The 18,414-nt window shown below is 38.5% G+C and overlaps 1 protein-coding gene across 1 annotated transcript in view; it reads left to right on the forward strand.

Annotated features, from left to right (window-relative positions):
• The window catches only part of Nsrp1 (nuclear speckle splicing regulatory protein 1), a 32,393-nt gene that overhangs the window by 5,190 nt on the left and 8,789 nt on the right, over positions 1-18,414 (forward strand). The window contains exon 3 of the mRNA XM_028759301.1: positions 16,936-16,992. Coding sequence (XP_028615134.1) covers positions 16,936-16,992 — 57 coding nt within the window. The remainder of the gene's footprint in view (positions 1-16,935; positions 16,993-18,414) is intronic.

Genomic DNA, 18,414 nt, shown 5'->3' on the forward strand with positions numbered 1-18,414 from the left:
TTCATTGATTTGCGTCTTCCTGATGGCCAGTGATGGTGCAGAGATGTTTGTTCATCTCATTTGCCTACTTTTTAAATACTGGCTTGTTGTTTATATGAGTTGTAGTAGTTCTTTATGTATTCTACTATAACTGTCTACTTAGAGATATGATTTGTAAATATTTTTTTTCATTTATGGGTTCTCTTCATTTTCTTGATAATGTACATTGAAGATGAAATTTCAGTTTTGAAGACGGCATTTTCTCTTGCTAGTGGTGGTTCCATACCTCAGAAAAACATTGCCTAATTGAATGCCACAGAGCTGTACATCTATGTTTTCTTCTTTTTTTTTTTTTTTTTTTTTTTAAAAAGATTTATTTATTTATTATATATGAATACACTGTAGCTGTCTTCAGACACACCAGAAGAGGGCATCAGATCTCATTACAGATGGTTGTGAGCCACCATGTGGTTGCTGGGATTTGAACTCAGGACCTCTGGAAGTGCAGTCAGTTCTCTTAACCTCTGAGCCATCTCTCCAGCCCCCCTATGTTTTCTTCTAAGGGCTCTGTAGTTTTATCTTTTATGTTTTTAGCCAATTTTGTGTTAATTTTTATTTGTGGTCTGAAGTAGTAATGGAATCTCATTCTTTTGATTATGGCTATGCAGTTCTTGCAACATCACTGTTTCCCATTAGATTGTCTGGTGTTTCTGTGGCTTATTTTAATACATAAGTCATTCTTTGAAATATTTACCATGGAGCCTATACAAAGCTTGGGTAACTTGTCATTTCTTTTCCCATGAAACAATCCTGGCATGCATGCTTTGTAAACAAAGCAACATGAGACTCCCCTGGTGCTATTGCTTGTCTTTTCTGTTGTGAACTGGGAGTGGTGGGAGCTAAACAGTGGGCACCCTAGAGTCATGTGAGACATTCATGGGCCATTTTGCTTTAGCTTTCTTCCTCCCTTCCTTCCATAAGGGACTGTGGTCATGTAAGTGGAGGAAGGCTTGAGAAGCCAAATAGGAAATGGGGTAACCAGAGAGGAGCAGTAGGAAGACCCAAGTAACAAGAGAGAAATGGAGGCATATGATGGGCTTGGGAAGCTAGGGGCCAAGATTACCTCGTGGGAACTAGGATTAACCAGATTCTAGAAGATTCTGGAGCCATATGGAGATTTAGTTTTAGGTAGGGAAGAAGACAGGAAGAAATAGCCCTCAGCTCCTCTTAACCTTGGACTTACATTGGTGGACCTTCCCCACCAGCCAAGGCAAGAGAAATACGGGTTAATTCTTAACAGGGTGTAAAGCTACCCCTCACATAGTCTACTTGCCTGGAAAAACATTTGTCTGGTTCGTTCCAGCTTTTCCTTGTGCTGTGAAGTACATTTCTTAAATAGATTACTTAAATATTTGTGAAGTCTACATAATGTCAAAACCTCTTTTTTGTGTGTTTGTTTGTTAGTTTTGCTTTGTTTTGTTTTCTAGACAGGATTTCTCTGTGTAGCCCTGGCTGTCCTGGAACTCACTCTGTAGACCAGGCTGGCCTCGAACTCAGAAATCCGTCTGCCTCTGCCTCCCAAGTGCTGGGATTAAAGGCGTGCGCCACCACTGCCCGGCAACCTCTTTTTTCATAACCAGTTTAAACAGCTGTAAAATTAGGAGTGCTTTAGAGAACTTGTACAGACATTCTAGATTCCCTCCTCAGAAGAGCATTAGCTACAGCAGGAGAAAAGCTCCTGCAAAACAGACGTTTGGTTCTTTAGCTATGTTTTACTTGACAGCTCATCAGAAACAATTAAAGATCCCAGATTTTAGCTCATATTTTATTACCTCCAATGGTCCAGCAGAGGGGGCACTAGCACATGAGCTCTGTTGTGATGAAGGGCTTATATTCAGGATTAGTCTTGTGTGTTTGTGCACGTGCGCGCGCGCGTGTGTGTGCTTTTGTGTACATCTTGTCCCAAAGCAGCTCTGTGGAGGTCAGAGGACAATGAGCTGTGGGTCCTTGTTTGTCCCTTTATTTGAGGCAAGTTCTTTGTTCACATACATATACCACGCTAGCTGGTTCTCTAGCTCTTGAGGAATTCTGTTTCTGCCTCCCACCTTGCCATGGGAGCACTGGAGTTAACAGGGATGCATCCATCTTTGAAAGGATTCCAGTATTTGAAATTTGTCCTTAGTGCTTGTACTATAAGCCCTTTATCTACTAAGTCATCCTTCAGCCCCATGATTAAGTTTGCATAGAAAAATGGTAGTCTATGGCTACCATTTACATGGCTTTTTTAAGCTATCAGAACTAATTAGGATTATTTACTGGGTGTTCAGAGGAGAGAAGATAGTAGAGGCAGTGAAAGGTTCTAGCCCTAAGTGAAAAGACATGCTGATGTTCTGTCCAGTCATTGGTAGTTTCTGATCATGTTGATTGCAATCTTCCCAATGTATCTTCTCTCCAATCCTGTGGCTACCCTTTTATGTCCATCTTTTATATTATTTTAGTAGCTTTTTAAATAGTTTTCTTATTACTTTCTTCTTGAATTCATTTTAAATACCAGTATCAGTCAGTCTGATCTTCTAAAGCATGGTTCTAATCATAGTATTACTCCTAATTTCTCATGTCTAATTATGTTTAATGCTTTGGCCTTCAAAGTGCCTGTGAGCGTTTTCCCCTAACTCTTCTTCCCTGCCAAGCACACTGTCATGGCATTAGTTCTTACAGCTATGTTTTTCTTTATAATCTCAAGTTTTTGCACACATCTCTACATGTCCATGCTACAACCACTTTTCAGAATTGAGAGCAAGTGCTACTTCATGAGATGTTCTTTGATTTTTCTCAGTGCACACACCTCCATGTGGGCAGAGGCCAGAAGAGGGTGTCTGGGGCCCTCTTCTGTCACTATCCATTTCTTTTGAGACAGGGTCTCCACCTGAACCTGGAGCTTGGTCTTTCTCAGCTGGGCTAGAAGTTATCAAGACCCAGCCATCCGTATGCACATTCCTAAGAGCTAGGTTTATGGAGTTTGTAGAGGTGCCCAGTTTGTTATGTAAAAGTTGAGATTTGAACTCTGGTCCTCATGATTGCAGAGCAGGCTTTAATTTTAACCACTGAGGCATGTCTTCAGTCCACTAATACAATTTTATTTACATAAACAGGCGAGCTGGATCTGCCCAATAGCCTAATACTTGCTGACTCTTTCTTGGTCTTCATGTTTCTCTGTATCTCCCTCCTGTTTTTTCTTTCTCCTCTTCCTGCCCATTCTCTTCTGTTTTTTAGATAGGGTCTCATTATGTACCCAATGCAGACTTTGAACTTGATCCTCCTGCATTGGCCTTCTGAGTACTACAAGCAGTATTACCATGCTCAGCCTGTATGGTTATTTTCAGAAGTATCCATGATAACAAATGTGTCATAACATCATTTGTGACTAATAGAACAAAGTCATTAGCTAGAAGACAGTTTAAACATGAAACTTCCTTTTAGATGTTTATCCATGGTAGGTGCTTGTTTATTTTACTGAACTCGGTGAAGTTTTCTTTCACCCTTACTAATTAAAATGCTTATTTCTAAGAAAAAATGTACACGTAAGATCCAGTTTTACAGCATAATGTAGTATATACAACTGAAAATTGTTGTTTTAGGACCAAAAACAAAACTCTGAAGTAATGTTAAACTAGAAAGCTAAAATTCATCATTTTATACACACACACACACACACACACACGTATATGTATACATAAAATCACTCAGAAGCTGTAGTATACTACATGTACATGTTCAGCATTTTCATCCAGGATTCAGGCACTGAATAAAGAGAAACACTAAAGCCCAGTGTGAGCTAAGAGAGACATAGATAATAAGAGTCAATTCTAAAATGTCTAAGGATGATTAAAGATACTTAATTGTGCTAGAATTAAGAAATGTGGCTGCTGGGTGGTGGTGGCACACGCCTTTAATCCCAGCACTTAGGAGGCGGAGGCAGAGGCAGGCGGATTTCTGAGTTCGAGGCCAGCCTGGTCTACAGAGTGAGCTCCAGGACAGCCAGGGCTATACAGAGAAACCCTGTCTCGAAAAAAAAAAAAGAAAAAGAAATGTGGCCAAGTATGGTGGCATTAGTCTGTAATTGCAGTACTAGAGGATGTGGAGGTAGAAGGATCAGAAGTTCAAAGCCAGCCCTGGCTACATAGCAGAGTTAGAGAGTTGCTGAGCTGTGCAATCAGTCAGGAGACAAAACCTAAATTTCTAAAATTCTTAAATTAAAAAACCTGCATTTCTGATGAAAAAACTAATTCATTTTGTTTTGAAGCCTGTTTGACTAGTTAATGATAAGACAACGTGAAGATTTTGATCTAGCAAAGCATTATAGTGGTGATGAATCGATGTTGTAGCTTTGGCTTTCATCAGTTATAATCAGGTTATCCTATTATACTGCATGTACTCTGTGTCAATCAAATAAATGACAGGTTTTTTTAATGCCAGGAAGTTTGGATTATTTTAATGACAACTAATAATGTTAACTTTGCTCATATGCTACTGAACCAAATCCCATGCTACTGAGTGTGTTTAAGCAGCAGCACACACAGGAAGGCATTTAAGGCAGTTCTGCAGCTTTGCTGAAAACCATCCCTGTTGTCCGGCAGTGAGAAGAAAGCAAAAAAGAGAAAAAGATGAGATTTAAAAAAAAAAAAAAAACTGGGCAAGATGTCAAAAGAATCCTAGCTGCAAGAAGCAGCTGAGCATACAGAAACTGAAGGTATATGGATAGAAATTCCTTTTCCTGGGAAGAAAGTGATATTAATCTTAGATTTTCTAGATAAATAAAATTACTTTGTGAATCTTGTTTGTATTTATGTCCCTTTGGCCAAATTGATTCACGTTGGCATGTTGGGCAAATTTTTAAAAATTCCCTTTTTCCCTTCGGAAATAAAGTGACAATATAGTGTTTGTATATTTCAACTCCAGGATAGTCTCTCTCTGTTTCTCCTTCTCTCTCTCTCTCTCTCTCTCTCTCTCTGTTTTTCTCATTTCCTTCCTTTCTTCTCTCCTTCCTTATAGTATTTTCTATATTTTTTTTTTTTTTTTTTTTTTTTTTGGTTTTGGTTTTAGTTTTGGTTTTTCGAGACTGGTTTCTCTGTGTAGCCCTGGCTGTCCTGGAACTCACTCTATAGACCAGGCTGGCCTCGAACTCAGAAATCTACCTGCCTCTGCCTCCCAAGTGCTGGGATTAAAGGCGTGTGCCACCACTGCCTGGCTGGTATCATATGTTTTTGTCTGAAACTGGAGAGTAAAGTCATATAATGTAGCAACACAAAATCTCAGAATTCATTTTCTTTTTAAAATTTAATTATTTTTATTTCATATGCATTTGCTTATATGTTTGTCTATGTGAGGGTGGAACTGGAACTGGCTTGGTCACAGATAGATTTGACAGTGTTCTTGACTGCTGAGATATCTCTCTAGTCCTATAGTTTTTAAAGATATACTGTGTGTGTGTGTGTGTGTGTGTGTGTGTGTGTGTGTGTGTGTGTGTGTGTTTTGCTGGTAACTTGACCCAGAGCTGTGCATCACTGAGCTGTATCTCTTTAACTGTTTTGTATAGTAACTCTTCTGAACTAATTCTGCAATGTTTATGTTCTTTGTGTTGTTGCTGAAGTCTGTTATCCTAGGTGACAGCTACTGATTTATCCTACTTAAACATTTGGAACTAGTTAAGTGTCCCAGACTTTGTTACAAAGTGGATTAGTTCATGTTATATCAGGCCTGCAGTTTACAGTTACTCTTGTATAGCTTCAAGGGCAGTTCCAAAATGCTTAGACTCCTCTGAGCTCTTTATTGATGTTGTGCCTCAGTTGTATACTTATATAGCCTTCAAGATCCCTTAGAGTGTATTGGAACTTTATTTTTATTTTCTGACAGGATCTCACCATGCATATTGGCTAACATTGAACTAGTGACCTCCTGCTTCCACCTTCCAAACACTAGAATTACAACTGTGACTCCATGTTTGGCTTACTTGGGACTTTCACAGCTGTCCCTTTTAGCATGTTTTCTTGCTTGTTTGTTTTGAGATAAATTCTCAGATTTTCCAAACTCCTGGACTTGCAAGATCCTCCTACCCCGTCCTCTTGGGTGGCTAGGAGTAGGCATGTGCCAGCATTCCAGGCTATGGTTACGTAACTCATTCTTGTTTTCCCATAATTTTCCCCCTCTGTTCTTCACTAGATCTTTTGCTCTTGCTTTCCATTTCTGAGAGCTTTGGCTGAGTTTTTTTTTTTTTTCCTGTTGTTGAATTTATTATAGCAAGTTGACTGCCAAGTGCTGTATGGTACTTTCAGCTGTTACTAGGTAGTGATGCAGCTGAAGTCAAGGTTGAGGAACAGTCAGGGCTTCTGCAGGCAAGGTTCAAAGATCCTTAGATGCCCTCTCTAGGAAGTGGCCAGGCCAACAGGTCACTAGGCAGATGACATTCCTTACCAACTTGGCTGAGTTTTTAACAAGTTCTTAGGAACACTATTTCCTAAGTTTTGATGGTGGAGGAGTGCTTGCCTCTTGGTTTTTCTCATTGTAAAACCTACCAAAAAATTGTATTAGGCATTAGATTAAATTTTTTTGCTGTTTTATTTTTTCCAGTATCTGTTACTGTTGTAGATTATACTGTAGATTTTCCTAAAGTGAAACCACTCTTTTAAATACTAACATATACCCCACTTCATCTTGGTATATATGTGTAACTATTTAACATAAAATACATCTTTTATTTTTAAAAAATCATTGTATTTTATGTGCATGTATATCTGTGCACTGTTTGCATGTCTAATTGCCTGATGAGGAGGCCAGAAGAGGGCAACTGATCTCCTGAAATTAGATTTATTGAGAGTTTTAAGCTACTAGGTGGGTGCTGGAAATTGAACCTGTATCCTCTGGAAGAGTACCCAGTCCCAGTGCTTTTAACCTAAGCCATCTTTCCAGCCCCAAGTGGTTTTGTTTTTTTGTAGCAGGATTTCATGAATAGTCCGGGTTGGCCTTGCACTTACTATGTGGCCAAGGGTGATTCTCCTGCATCCACCTCTTGGGTTCTTTGTCATCACACCTGGCTTCTTTCTTTTAAATACTAGCCTGTCTAAGGGGTTGAACACCCTCTCCTCTAACAGCATCTCGAGGAATAAACAATCCTCCTGCCTCTTTCTTCTGTGTGCAGGGATTATAATTATATAAAACCATACTCATCCCTTGTTAGATTTAAAGTACATTTTTAAATTTTACTTGGTACATGTATGCTTGCTGTGGTACTCATAAGGAGGTCAGAGGACACTTTCAGGTGTTTGGTTCTCTCTACCTGGATTCTGAGAATTGAATACTTGACAGTTAAGCATCTTCACTCACTGAGTCATCTTGTCACCTTGTAGTTTTGATTTCTAATATGGTAAACCTGTCCATATATCCCCAATAATATAAGGAATATAAAAAGATCTTAGGAAGAAATTACATTCTGTTGGAGCAGTGTCTCTCAACTTTCCTAATGCATCCATAAATTATTTTTGTTGCTACTTCATTAACTAATTTTGCTAGTATTGTGAATCATAATGTAAATTTCTATGTTTCCTGATGGTCTTAGGTGGCCCCTGAAAGGGTCCTTTAACCCCCAAAGAGGTTGTGACCCACAGGTTAAGAACCATTGCCCTAGGATGTGTCTAGGCCCAGCATTTGGTAAACATTTTACTTTAGAGGTTTGAACTTCTTGCACTTGAAGACTGTTTTTCTTTTACTTGAGGTGTTTCTGACCTCCATCCTATTCAGTCCTTCTTAAATTCATATTAGACATATTTTAGGTCAACATTCTACTATTGAGTTAGCCACTTGTGCTGGGGCAGTCTAGACAAAATTCCAGTCCCTCCTGTGTCCCCAAGACAATCATTTAATCAGTTTGTGCTCTTGTATTATTTCCAACCAAGGGCAAAAATGAAATATTTGTCTTTCCCAAAAAATGTGTATATAAAAGTCCACATCTGCCTTGCTGCTTTTAATGTGAAGCCCCAGTTAATCTGTCTTCTGCTATTCGTGTTTCTTGCTTTAAAATACCAGCCAAAGGGTGGAGCGCTCCCACCTTTTCTTGCACACAGACTCTGTGGATAGTTTGATTCCTTGTCTTCTGCCTTTGAGTTTCGGGAACAGAGTGTAACTCTTACTATCAAGCATGATGTAGGTTTCCTGTGTCATTTCAAAGCATTAGGAGGAAGGTGAGGTTGCAGTATATATTAATTTGTGGTTTGTAGCGGAGTTTGAACTTTGTTTCCTAGCTTTAGTATCGTAGATGATTGTGTCATTTCTCTTTATCTCAGTTTCTACTTTCCAGCACTAGAGAGCCCAAGGCAGGGGGAGCCTGAGTTAGAAGCCAGCCTGGGATGTATCTTGAAACCTTGTCTCCAAAACCAAACAAGCCTGACCCTGTGATACCATCTATTAAAGTTTGTTTTAAAGATAAAAATAATTTAAGTGCCTAGTTGTGGTAGAAGTGCAGTAAGTTGATTCTGTTACTACACAGTAAGACCTTCTCTGTTACAGTCATTACCAGCCCTAATCACTAGTGACTGCATGTTTCCTGGGCTAGCTCCATCCCACTTGGTATTTGATGGTTTTTCGAGACAGGGTTTCTCTGTATAGCCCTGGCTGTCCTGGAACTCACTCTGTAGACCAGGCTGGCCTCGAACTCAGAAATCCACCTGCCTCTGCCTCCCAAGTGCTGGGATTAAAGGCGTGAGCCACCACCGCCCAGCTTTTTGTGGTCTTTTAATGTAATTTTCATTTCAAGTTTGGGCTATAGTTGTTAGCTTGGAGGCATTATATTAGAAAAATTTCGCAAACAAGGCACCGATATCCATAGTTACTTTTTGGAATTATTGCTGTTTTATTGGGCTCATGTACAAGCTCATTGCATCTTTCTTGCTTATCCTGTTTAGCTGGCAGTGTTTAATTAGAAACCAATAAAAACTTTGCCTCCAAATTGCAGTTAATTAACAAATTAGTTCATTTTATTTGTCCAAAACTATATACATCTTCATATACTATACTGACAGGCTTTGATATTGCCTATTTCAGCTTTATCATAGAAGTCATTTTTTAAAAGCTTTTCCTTTATTTTTATGACATGTCTCAGTGTTTATTGTCTGACAAAAAGTAATAATCCCACATCTCACTCTTCGACTTATCAAGAGCTCAAAATAAAATAGATCAGATCACTTTCTGAAACAAAATTACTTTATTAGTTTAGTAATAATTTGAGGTTACTTTAAAGATAAGAAGCAGCATTTGGGAGGAGATTCATTTCCTGCCTCCCAGCCTTATCTGCAAGAACTACATCTTTAGTGTCAAGAGACTGTGTGTTTATAACAGAGCTCTAATAAAGTCTGTCCTGGACACACTGCACACCTGACTTGGTCGTGGCCATTATCTAGAGGGTCCAAACTATTGCTTGTCTTTACAAAAAGAGAAATACACTGCCAAGTATATTTCATTAAATTTGGCCTTGCACAGGAAGGATAATAAGACCTTTGACTCTTCTCCTGAGTATGCTAGCTGTTGCCAGCATGGTTTATAGTGTTGCTTTTGAAAATAAGTTTGTATTTCTAACTGAAAAAAAAAATACAGAATTTTTTTTATTGATAAGTTAAAAGAAGAAAGAAATACCATTTTATATACATGTGGGGTTTTTTGTTTGTTTGTTTTTGGTTTTTGGTTTGTTGGGTTTTGTTTTGGTTTGGTTTGTTTTTTTTGTTTTTCGAGACAGGGTTTCTCTGTGTAGTCCTGGCTGTCCTGGAACTCACTCTGTAGACCAGGCTGGCCTCCAGCTCAGAGGTCCGCCTGCCTCTGCCTCCCAAGTGCTGGGATTAAAGGCATGTGCCACCACTGCCCGGCTACATATGTTTTTGTTAAACTTGTTTTTCTATCACTGATTTTGGTTGCTGTAACATGAGATATAGAAAATATGTTTGAGAGGTTTTTTTTCCTTCACTCAGGATCTTACACTACGTGTTACAAAACTCTACTGTTTTCATTATGAAAAATTCAGAATTGACTTACACATGCCCCTTATGCTGCTCACACTTTGTGCTGTGGCTTTTTATCGCAGGAAATGTGGAATTTCAGACCTGCATCCTTCATTAGCACATGCCTATATAGAAATGACTGTCTGGTTTCTTCAACAAATGCAAGAGATGGAAGAGCTGTTGAACGCAGCAGACTTCTGTTCTGAGTTGTTGCTAATACCCGTCATTTCCAGGCACACTGAAATCTTTAGTCTGCACACAACTCTTGTCCTGAGTTAGCTCTTTGTTCCCTACCTCTTATCCTCTCTTGCATTTCTCTAATACCATGCTGTAATTGATAGGTAGTGCTTTTAACTCTTTAGCCACCTCTCCAGCAAAACTTTTTAAAAATTTTTATTTTTATTTTATGTATATGAATGTTTGCCTGTATATATGTATTATGTGCCTGGTGCCTGTGGAGGCCAGAAGAGAGTATTAGTTTTAGAATTGGAGTTAAAGATGGTTGTGAGCCATGTGGACACTAGGAACTAAGGCTTCTTATGGAAGAGCCGCAAGTGCCCTTAATTGCTGAGCCATTTCTCCACCCCTTTTATTAATTTATTATTGATTTATTTTGTTTTATATTTGTGTGTACATGCAATGCCATGAGTAAGGAGGTCAGAGAAAAACTTATAGGAGACCTTGTAGGTCTCAGGGATCAAACTCAGATTGCCAAGCTTGGTGGCAAGTGCCTTAGCCTGTTGAGCTATCTCACTATCAACACACATCTTTATCAATCAAATAGATAAAATGCATTTATGAAACCTGTTGAAATAAGAATGATGCTATTTTTCTTCTGTCCATGTGATCTTACTACATATCCAAATACCAAACCACTCTTATTTCTGCTTGATGTCCTTTTTGAGTAAGACATTTTTTAAATTAATTTTTATTTTTATCTGTAGCCATGTGGGGGGAATATGCACGTGACTTCAGGTGCTTTATCCCCTGGAGCTGGAGTTGCACAGTGGTTTTGAGTTGCCTAATGTAGGTTCTAGGGACTGAGCTTGAGTCCTCTTAGAATGCAGTCTTAACAGTGCTGAACCATCTCTGTAACCCCCAACTGGATTATGCTTACTATATGAATAGACTTAATTCAGATACATATATGCGCACACACATGCATAGCGTTTCTTGTCTCCAGATATACCTGTGGGTTTTAATTTATGGAGGTCACTGATGACATGAAGTTGATACTATTGACTGATTAGTACCAATTATATTACTCGGGGGGTGAGGGCATATTACTCCATTTGAGCCACAGGTAGACCACCGGGGCTAGGTTGTCTTGTTTTGGTTTGGTTTTTTTTTTGTTTTGTTTTTTGTTTTTTTTGAGATCAGGTCTCCTTACATCACTGGTTCTCAACCTTCCTAATGCTGTGATCCTTTAATATAGTTCCTCATGTTGTGGGGATTCCAATCATATATAAAAAAATATTTTCGTTACTACCTTATAAATGTAATTTTGGAAAAAAAAAAAAAAAAAAGCCGGGCAGTGGTGGCGCACGCCTTTAATCCCAGCACTTGGGAGGCAGAGGCAGGCGGATTTCTGAGTTCGAGGCCAGCCTGGTCTACAGAGTGAGTTCCAGGACAGCCAGGGCTACACAGAGAAACCCTGTCTCGAAAAAACTAAATAAATAAATAAATAAATAAATAAATAAATAAATGTAATTTTGCTACTGTTATAAATCATAATGTAAATATCTGATATGTGACCATTGAGAGCTACTGCTTCAGATGGTTCATTCTGACTGTGAAGCCAGTGATTCCCCTCCTACATCTGGCTGAAACACCAGTCTTGATCTAGAGATAGAAAGAAGGAGGAGAAAGTATGCTCCAGAATCTCTCTTTTCTATTTGTTTGAGACAGGGTTTACTATGTAGCTTTTGCTGTTCTGGAAGAACAGGTAGACCAGGCTAGCCTTGAAGTCACAGAGTCACCTGCACTCTGTCTTCCACTGATGAGATTAAAGGTGTGTACCACCACTGCCAGACAATGGTCCCAGGTCTTTATTGTGCTTTACATGAGAATTGCAAGGCTGGGTGGTGGAAATAGTCTACAAATTGCAAATTTGAATACTCTGGGCTCTGGGCCCTATGACATATCAGGTCATAGCCAGTTAGAGTTTGGGTTCTGATTTGATAGTTGACATGAAAGATGTGCTCCTGGGCAATCCTTAAAGACTTTAAGAATTAGCTAGTCCTGAGAGGAGCATTCTCCCTAGAACATCAGATGTAGAAAAGTAAGAAAGTATAATTGTTGGTGCATTGGTCCTGGGATGAAACGATGGCAAATAAACAGATAAATATAGACTATAAGAAAATGCAGAGTAGTTATCTGTTCTTATTCCTATTTTTAGAAAAATAAATTTAGTCTCGCAAAATGCTATGTGCTCCCCTGCCCCTTGCTTTCTATTATTTATAACAGTTTATAAAAAACAAATAAGTCTGGACTGGAAAGAGGCTTGGTGGCTCAGAGCACTCACTGTTCTTCACAGGACTAGGGTTCAGATCCCAGCATCCACATGGTGGCTCACAACTGTCTATAATTTTATTTCCAGAAGATCAGGGCACCAGGCACACACTTGGTACACAGACAAACATTTATTCAGACAAACACTATACACATAAAATAAAAAATAAATATAAGAAAAGTAGAGAGGTCTGGGGACATGGCTCAGTCAGTAACGTGTGAGCTTCAAGCCTGGGGACAAAAGTTGAGATGCCCAGGACCCTTGTAGAAGCACACACTTAAAGCCTGAGATGGGGCATGGATACCAGCAGATTTCTTGAGCTTGCCTATTAATGAGTGCCAGCTTCAGAGAGACCCATCTCAAAAACTGAGGTGGAAACTGATGGAGACCAAATGCTGACAAAGGAGAGCACCAGGAATCACTGTCTGGCCTCCATACATTCCCATACAGGGGAGTATACAATTGTGTTTGTACACACACACACACACACACACACACACACACACACAGAGTGGGGATTGTTTGGTCCTTGAAAATTAAATAGAAATCTATAAATCTGTGAGATTTTAGGGCTATAGAAAAGGAATGATTTTTATTTAATTTTTAATTTTGGTTATTAGTCTATTTAAATTTTTAATTTATACATTCTAGATTTTCAGATTTGTTAACAAAACTATTCACGATAGTTTTTCCTTAACACTTTAATCAGTTAACATTTGTATCTTCTCAATTTTTCTGATTGATCTTACCAGAATCTTACCTAAATAATCTTTTCAAAAGACCGGCGTTTGATTTGTTTATCTTTGTATTTTGTTGACTTATTTATTGACTTCATCTCCAGTCTTGTTCCCTTTCTTATAAGAACATCCTTTTGAGCACTGCTTTAGCTGGTTCCTTGGTTAATGAGTTTTAGTAATAAGTGGAGAGTACTTTCTCTTGTAATAGTCATCCCTATGTCAGGACAGTCCAGCTGAGCAAGGCAGCCTCATAAGAAAGATACACAGTCCTGTTCTTCTCCTCCTGATAATGTGAGCCAACTGTATAGGTTTGTTTGTTTTATTTGTTTGTTTGTTTGTTTCTTTATATGTATGGCATGTGTGCATGTTAATTTGCTTGGGTGTAGGCATCCGTGGGTGTGGCTGCGCATGTGTGAGTGTACCTGTAGAGGCCAGAGGTGGATGTCAGGAATCATCCTGGTTGCCTTTTATACCTTATTCATTCAGCTACTTCCCTCTGTGGACCCCTCCTCTGCCATCTGAGGCTGGGATTATGGGTGAGCCACCACATCTAAACTCCAGTACTGACTCTTGAACAATTGAGTCATTTCCCTTGCCCCATACTATGCTAGGCAGGGCAGTTAGTACAGTTATCAGCTCTTAGGAGAATTGAGGTGAGAATAATGGAATAATAAGAATTTGAGGCCAGTCTGGGCTCCACAGTGAGGATTGGTCCAAAAATAAAAGTTAAAAGATGGGGGAACACATAAAGTAGATAAAAAATTACATGATGACTATTTTAGCATAAGGTGAGTTCTGGTTGTCATTATACAAGTGAAGGAGAGGTTGAACCAGTGATAAAGCTGATGAACCAGTGCTTAGAAAAATGCAGAGAAGCCTCAGTTCTTCAGAAGGATAGAATTACAGACATCATTCAGAAACACAAGTCAGAGCTAGAACATGTAAAATCAAGTTGATAGGTTTGATAGAAGTGTAATCTATGACCAAAGACAATTTCAGTACAGCAGAGAGCAGATCTGAGCTAAGCAGCTGAGTCTAAACACTGTAAATAAATTAAACTATGTCTAGAATGAAAACATGCTGCAGTGTAAGACTGATTTTAAGAACAGAAAGCAGGTAACCAAAAATAGAATCCAGAGTATATAGCAGAAATAGGTCAAAGTCAAGTGTCTATACTACAGAGTGCACAAAAGAAGCAGCAGTGCACAAAATAGGAGCTCATACAAATTCCTCTCAGAGAGAGCTAGGTAACTAGCTATCCTCTATTCCTGGTTATTCAGTGAGAAATGGCTTTAGTCCTATCAAAGCACGCCTAATACAGTCTGGAAAAATAGACTTTTTTGAGACAGGGTTTCCTATGTAGTTCTGTCTGGCCTAGACTCATTGTATAGACTAGACTGGCCTTGAACACGCAGATCTGCCTGCCTCTGCCTTTCCCGTACTGGGGCTAGAATTAAAGGTGTATACCACCACACCCAGGTAGTGAGTGATTCATTTATTTTATATATACATTTTTTTTCACGATCTATTTGAGCAGAGATGTCTTACTAGGATTCTGTTTACTGACAGTAATGTCCAGTATGGTATCTTTTACACAGCAAGATCCTCAAGTAATAGTTTAAAAGTGTTAAGACAATAAAGCCATTTTAAAAATTAAGTTAAATCTTAATTCTCCACTTCTGAAATAATAGTATTTAATAAAAATAAATTTGTGTGCTTGGCTCCCTCATGCACTCAAGAGCCTAAACATGGATATTTTAAAGTTCTGACAGGATACTAAGCCAAACTTCTCTGTAGGTATTTCACAGATGAGGACGATTGGCTTTGTCTTCAGTCTGAGTTCATAGGAAAAATCTCACACACTTGTCACAACTCCTAAACAGGTTTTGCATTGTTAATGAGTGTAAATATGAGTGAATTAAGCCCATAACCCAGATTGCCAAGTTAAAGGACCATTAAATGGTAAATTGTCTGTTGCTAAGTTAGAAAAAGAAGAGGCATTTCTCATCTCTTGAGTTTCCAGCACAACAGATCGTGGCTGTGAGCCATTTGGAAAGAAGCGTTGGTTCTTGAACTGTTTTTTATTTAGCTAAGAGCTATTTTGGACATGGGTAGGTAAACTCTTATATCAGGAAAAAGGCAATAAATCTTGCTACACCCCCCCATACTTTATTAGACACAGGATGATAGGCTAATTTCTATAAAAATACAAATGCAAAACTGGTTCCGCTAAAGATGATGGCTAGAAAAAAAGTCAATATAAATAGTGACCCAAATCTTAAATGTCTCTGTGTTGCACAGCCTCTTGGTGAGAGCACACCCGCAGAATTTGCAGAACTGCCTCTTTAAAGGCTCTTAGAGAAAATTATTTTTGTCTTTAAAAATGAATGGTACTCTGTGGTTCAACCAAAAGATACCATTAATGAATATTCTCTTTAAATTTACTCTGAACTGGTCTTAGGCAGAATTAGAATTGTTTGTTTGCTAATGTTTTAGTTAATCAACTAATGAGTATATTTTGTAGTTTAAGCATATTTATCTTTGCGTCCCTCACCTTAAACCAGTCATATGTATATATGAAGTAGGAACTATTAAATGGTAGGGCTGTTGAAGTGGGGAAGTCGGACACGTGTGAGAACAGGAACTCAGAGCTCTGAATCACTTTGTGAACATTATTTTGAACTTCTTCCTTATGTTCTGTAATCTAGAAACTCTAAACACTGATTTGGTGTTGATAGTAGTTATATACTATAGTTTTGTTTTATGCATGTATGAAATCCATTTCTTCTCATTCATAGTTCATTGTTGCCTTCTCTGATTTGTGGGAGATAAGAATCTTTCATTTGCACTAAGTAAAATGACAGACATAAAATACATCGGAAATATATATTATTCCTATGAATATTTTAAATTGATAATCTGACTGGATATAGTGATCCCAGCACTGAGGAGGCAGAAACAGGCAGATCACTCTTGTAACTTCAAGGCTAGCCTGGTCTACATGGCAAGATCCAGGATAACCAGGGCTGCAGTAGTAAGATAGTCTCAAAAGACAAAAATTTTACTGAAAGTGCCACTTAACAAGGAAATTTGGGTTGAATGACTAATACATTTGACAACACTGATAGTGCCTTAACATGCTGCTTCCTTTCTTTTTGGCTGTGTTCCCAACAGTAGGATTACTGGTTACATTGTAGTTCTGTTTCTGATTGACTCTGAGCCTCCCTGCTGTTTACCCAAATGACTGCTTGTAAAGACTCTGTTCCCACATCCTTGAAGGCTTGTCTTTTTGATAGTAACTGTTTTAACTGGATTGAAGTGGTATCTTGTAGCTTCAGTTTGCAATTTTTTGAGCATTTTTCATATGCCTGCTAACCATTTTAAAAATGTCTGTTTATGTCTTTAGCTGGTGTTCTGTTTTACTCATTTCAGCTATATAGTGTACAAATAACACAACCAGTTTTGTTTTGTTTTTTTGTCTTAGAGTCTGTCTGTTCTGATGCATTATAATGGAAATTAATTGTCCCCTAACATTTATGGAAAAGACCCTGGTGTTAATTTAATTAATATTACCTTTCCACTTTTAAGTCTTAAGAACTATTTGCCAGCCAGAATACTGGGAAAGGAATTTAAATTACATAAACAATGCCATTTTTCTGTCTTACAGACTTCCGTGAGCGAAAGCCTTCAGAGGGAAGCTGCTAAGAAGCAGGCCATGAAACAGGTAAGAGGTGAGAGAAGGAAATGCATTCAACTGAGTGTTTGGTGCCTAGTACTGAGATGAAACAGAATAAGTGTATATAATGACATCATTGTATTTCTTAAACTATGTAAAATATTTGTCAATTTATATAGATTGCAACTTTCTTTATAAATTTCAAAGGAAAATATAATTATGTCTTTATTCTGGGATGTAGATTAAGCCAGCTTTGTCTTTAACTCACTCAGTAGTCTGATAATGGTTGTATTTTAGGATTTGTTTCTTTATTAAATTTTGCTTCCAACTCACTTGTCAGGAGAAAAATGTCTATCCACAACCAAAGTGATGTCATAGTTATTTAGAATTCATCTGCCAAGAACTGGATGAGTGGTCGAGAAAAAATTTTTTTAAGGTTTATGTATTTATTTTATATATATGAGTACATAGTGGCTGTCTTTAGACATACAAGAAGAGGGCATTGGATCCCATTACAGATGTTTGTGAGCCACCATGTGGTTGCTGGGAATTGAACTCAGGACCTCGGGAAGAGCAGTCAATGCTCTTAACTACTGAGCCATCTCTCCAGCCCCCATCAGGTCATTTTTAACAGTGGTTCTTTTAGGAGCATCCCAGTGGTTTCAAGCACTTCTTCCCATACATCCATTATCTGAAAACTCAGCAGTGCTTCTGACTGATTCCTGCTTTATAGTAGTCTGGGCTTTCACTGTCCTGAGCATAGCCCAGCGAACATAGTTGAGAGCGTTGGCCTAGTGCACCCTTCTCCCTGGCCTCTGCCACTTTCCTGCTCTGACTACCTCTGTTTACCATGAGGTATGATTGCATTTACCACATTGTAAGGAAGATATGAACTAGGAAATGCATGATGCTTTAATAGTCTTTTTTCCCCTTTTCCTTATTTATTTGGACCTGAATTACACAGAACCGATGTTGACATTTTTGTCTTTTACCTATTTCACTGGAAAAATACTGTTTGTAGTGATTAAATATACCATTTTAATGTAAATATCTAGAAAAAAGTCTAATAATGCCAAGATTGTCAGCACTTAAAGAATGAGCTAGTAATATATGCACTTTGTATGTTTATTTCTACTTAAAAGATGTTAGGGGATGGGGGTGCCATTGCATGTATGTCAGTTGCGGGTTCTCCCTATCCACCATGTTGGATAGTCTTTCCATCTTTATTTCTTGTTTCTGCTGCTATGCTGCTTACTTGGGCTTCTGGCCTGTTTTCCTGTCTTTGCCTCCCATCCTGCTGCAGCAGTGCTGGGATTACAGGTTTATGCTACCACATCTGGTTTTTCTGTTTTTTGTTTTGACATGGGTTCCAGGGATTAAACACAGGTAGAATACTTTTGCCTGCTAAGCCATTTCTCCTACCGTGTGTGTGTGTGTGTGTGTGTGTGTGTGTGTGTGTGTGTGTGTGTG

This window comes from Grammomys surdaster, unplaced genomic scaffold (genome assembly GCF_004785775.1).
Source record: "Grammomys surdaster isolate TR1022 unplaced genomic scaffold, NIH_TR_1.0 126278, whole genome shotgun sequence".
Classification (NCBI taxonomy): Eukaryota; Metazoa; Chordata; class Mammalia; order Rodentia; family Muridae; genus Grammomys; species Grammomys surdaster.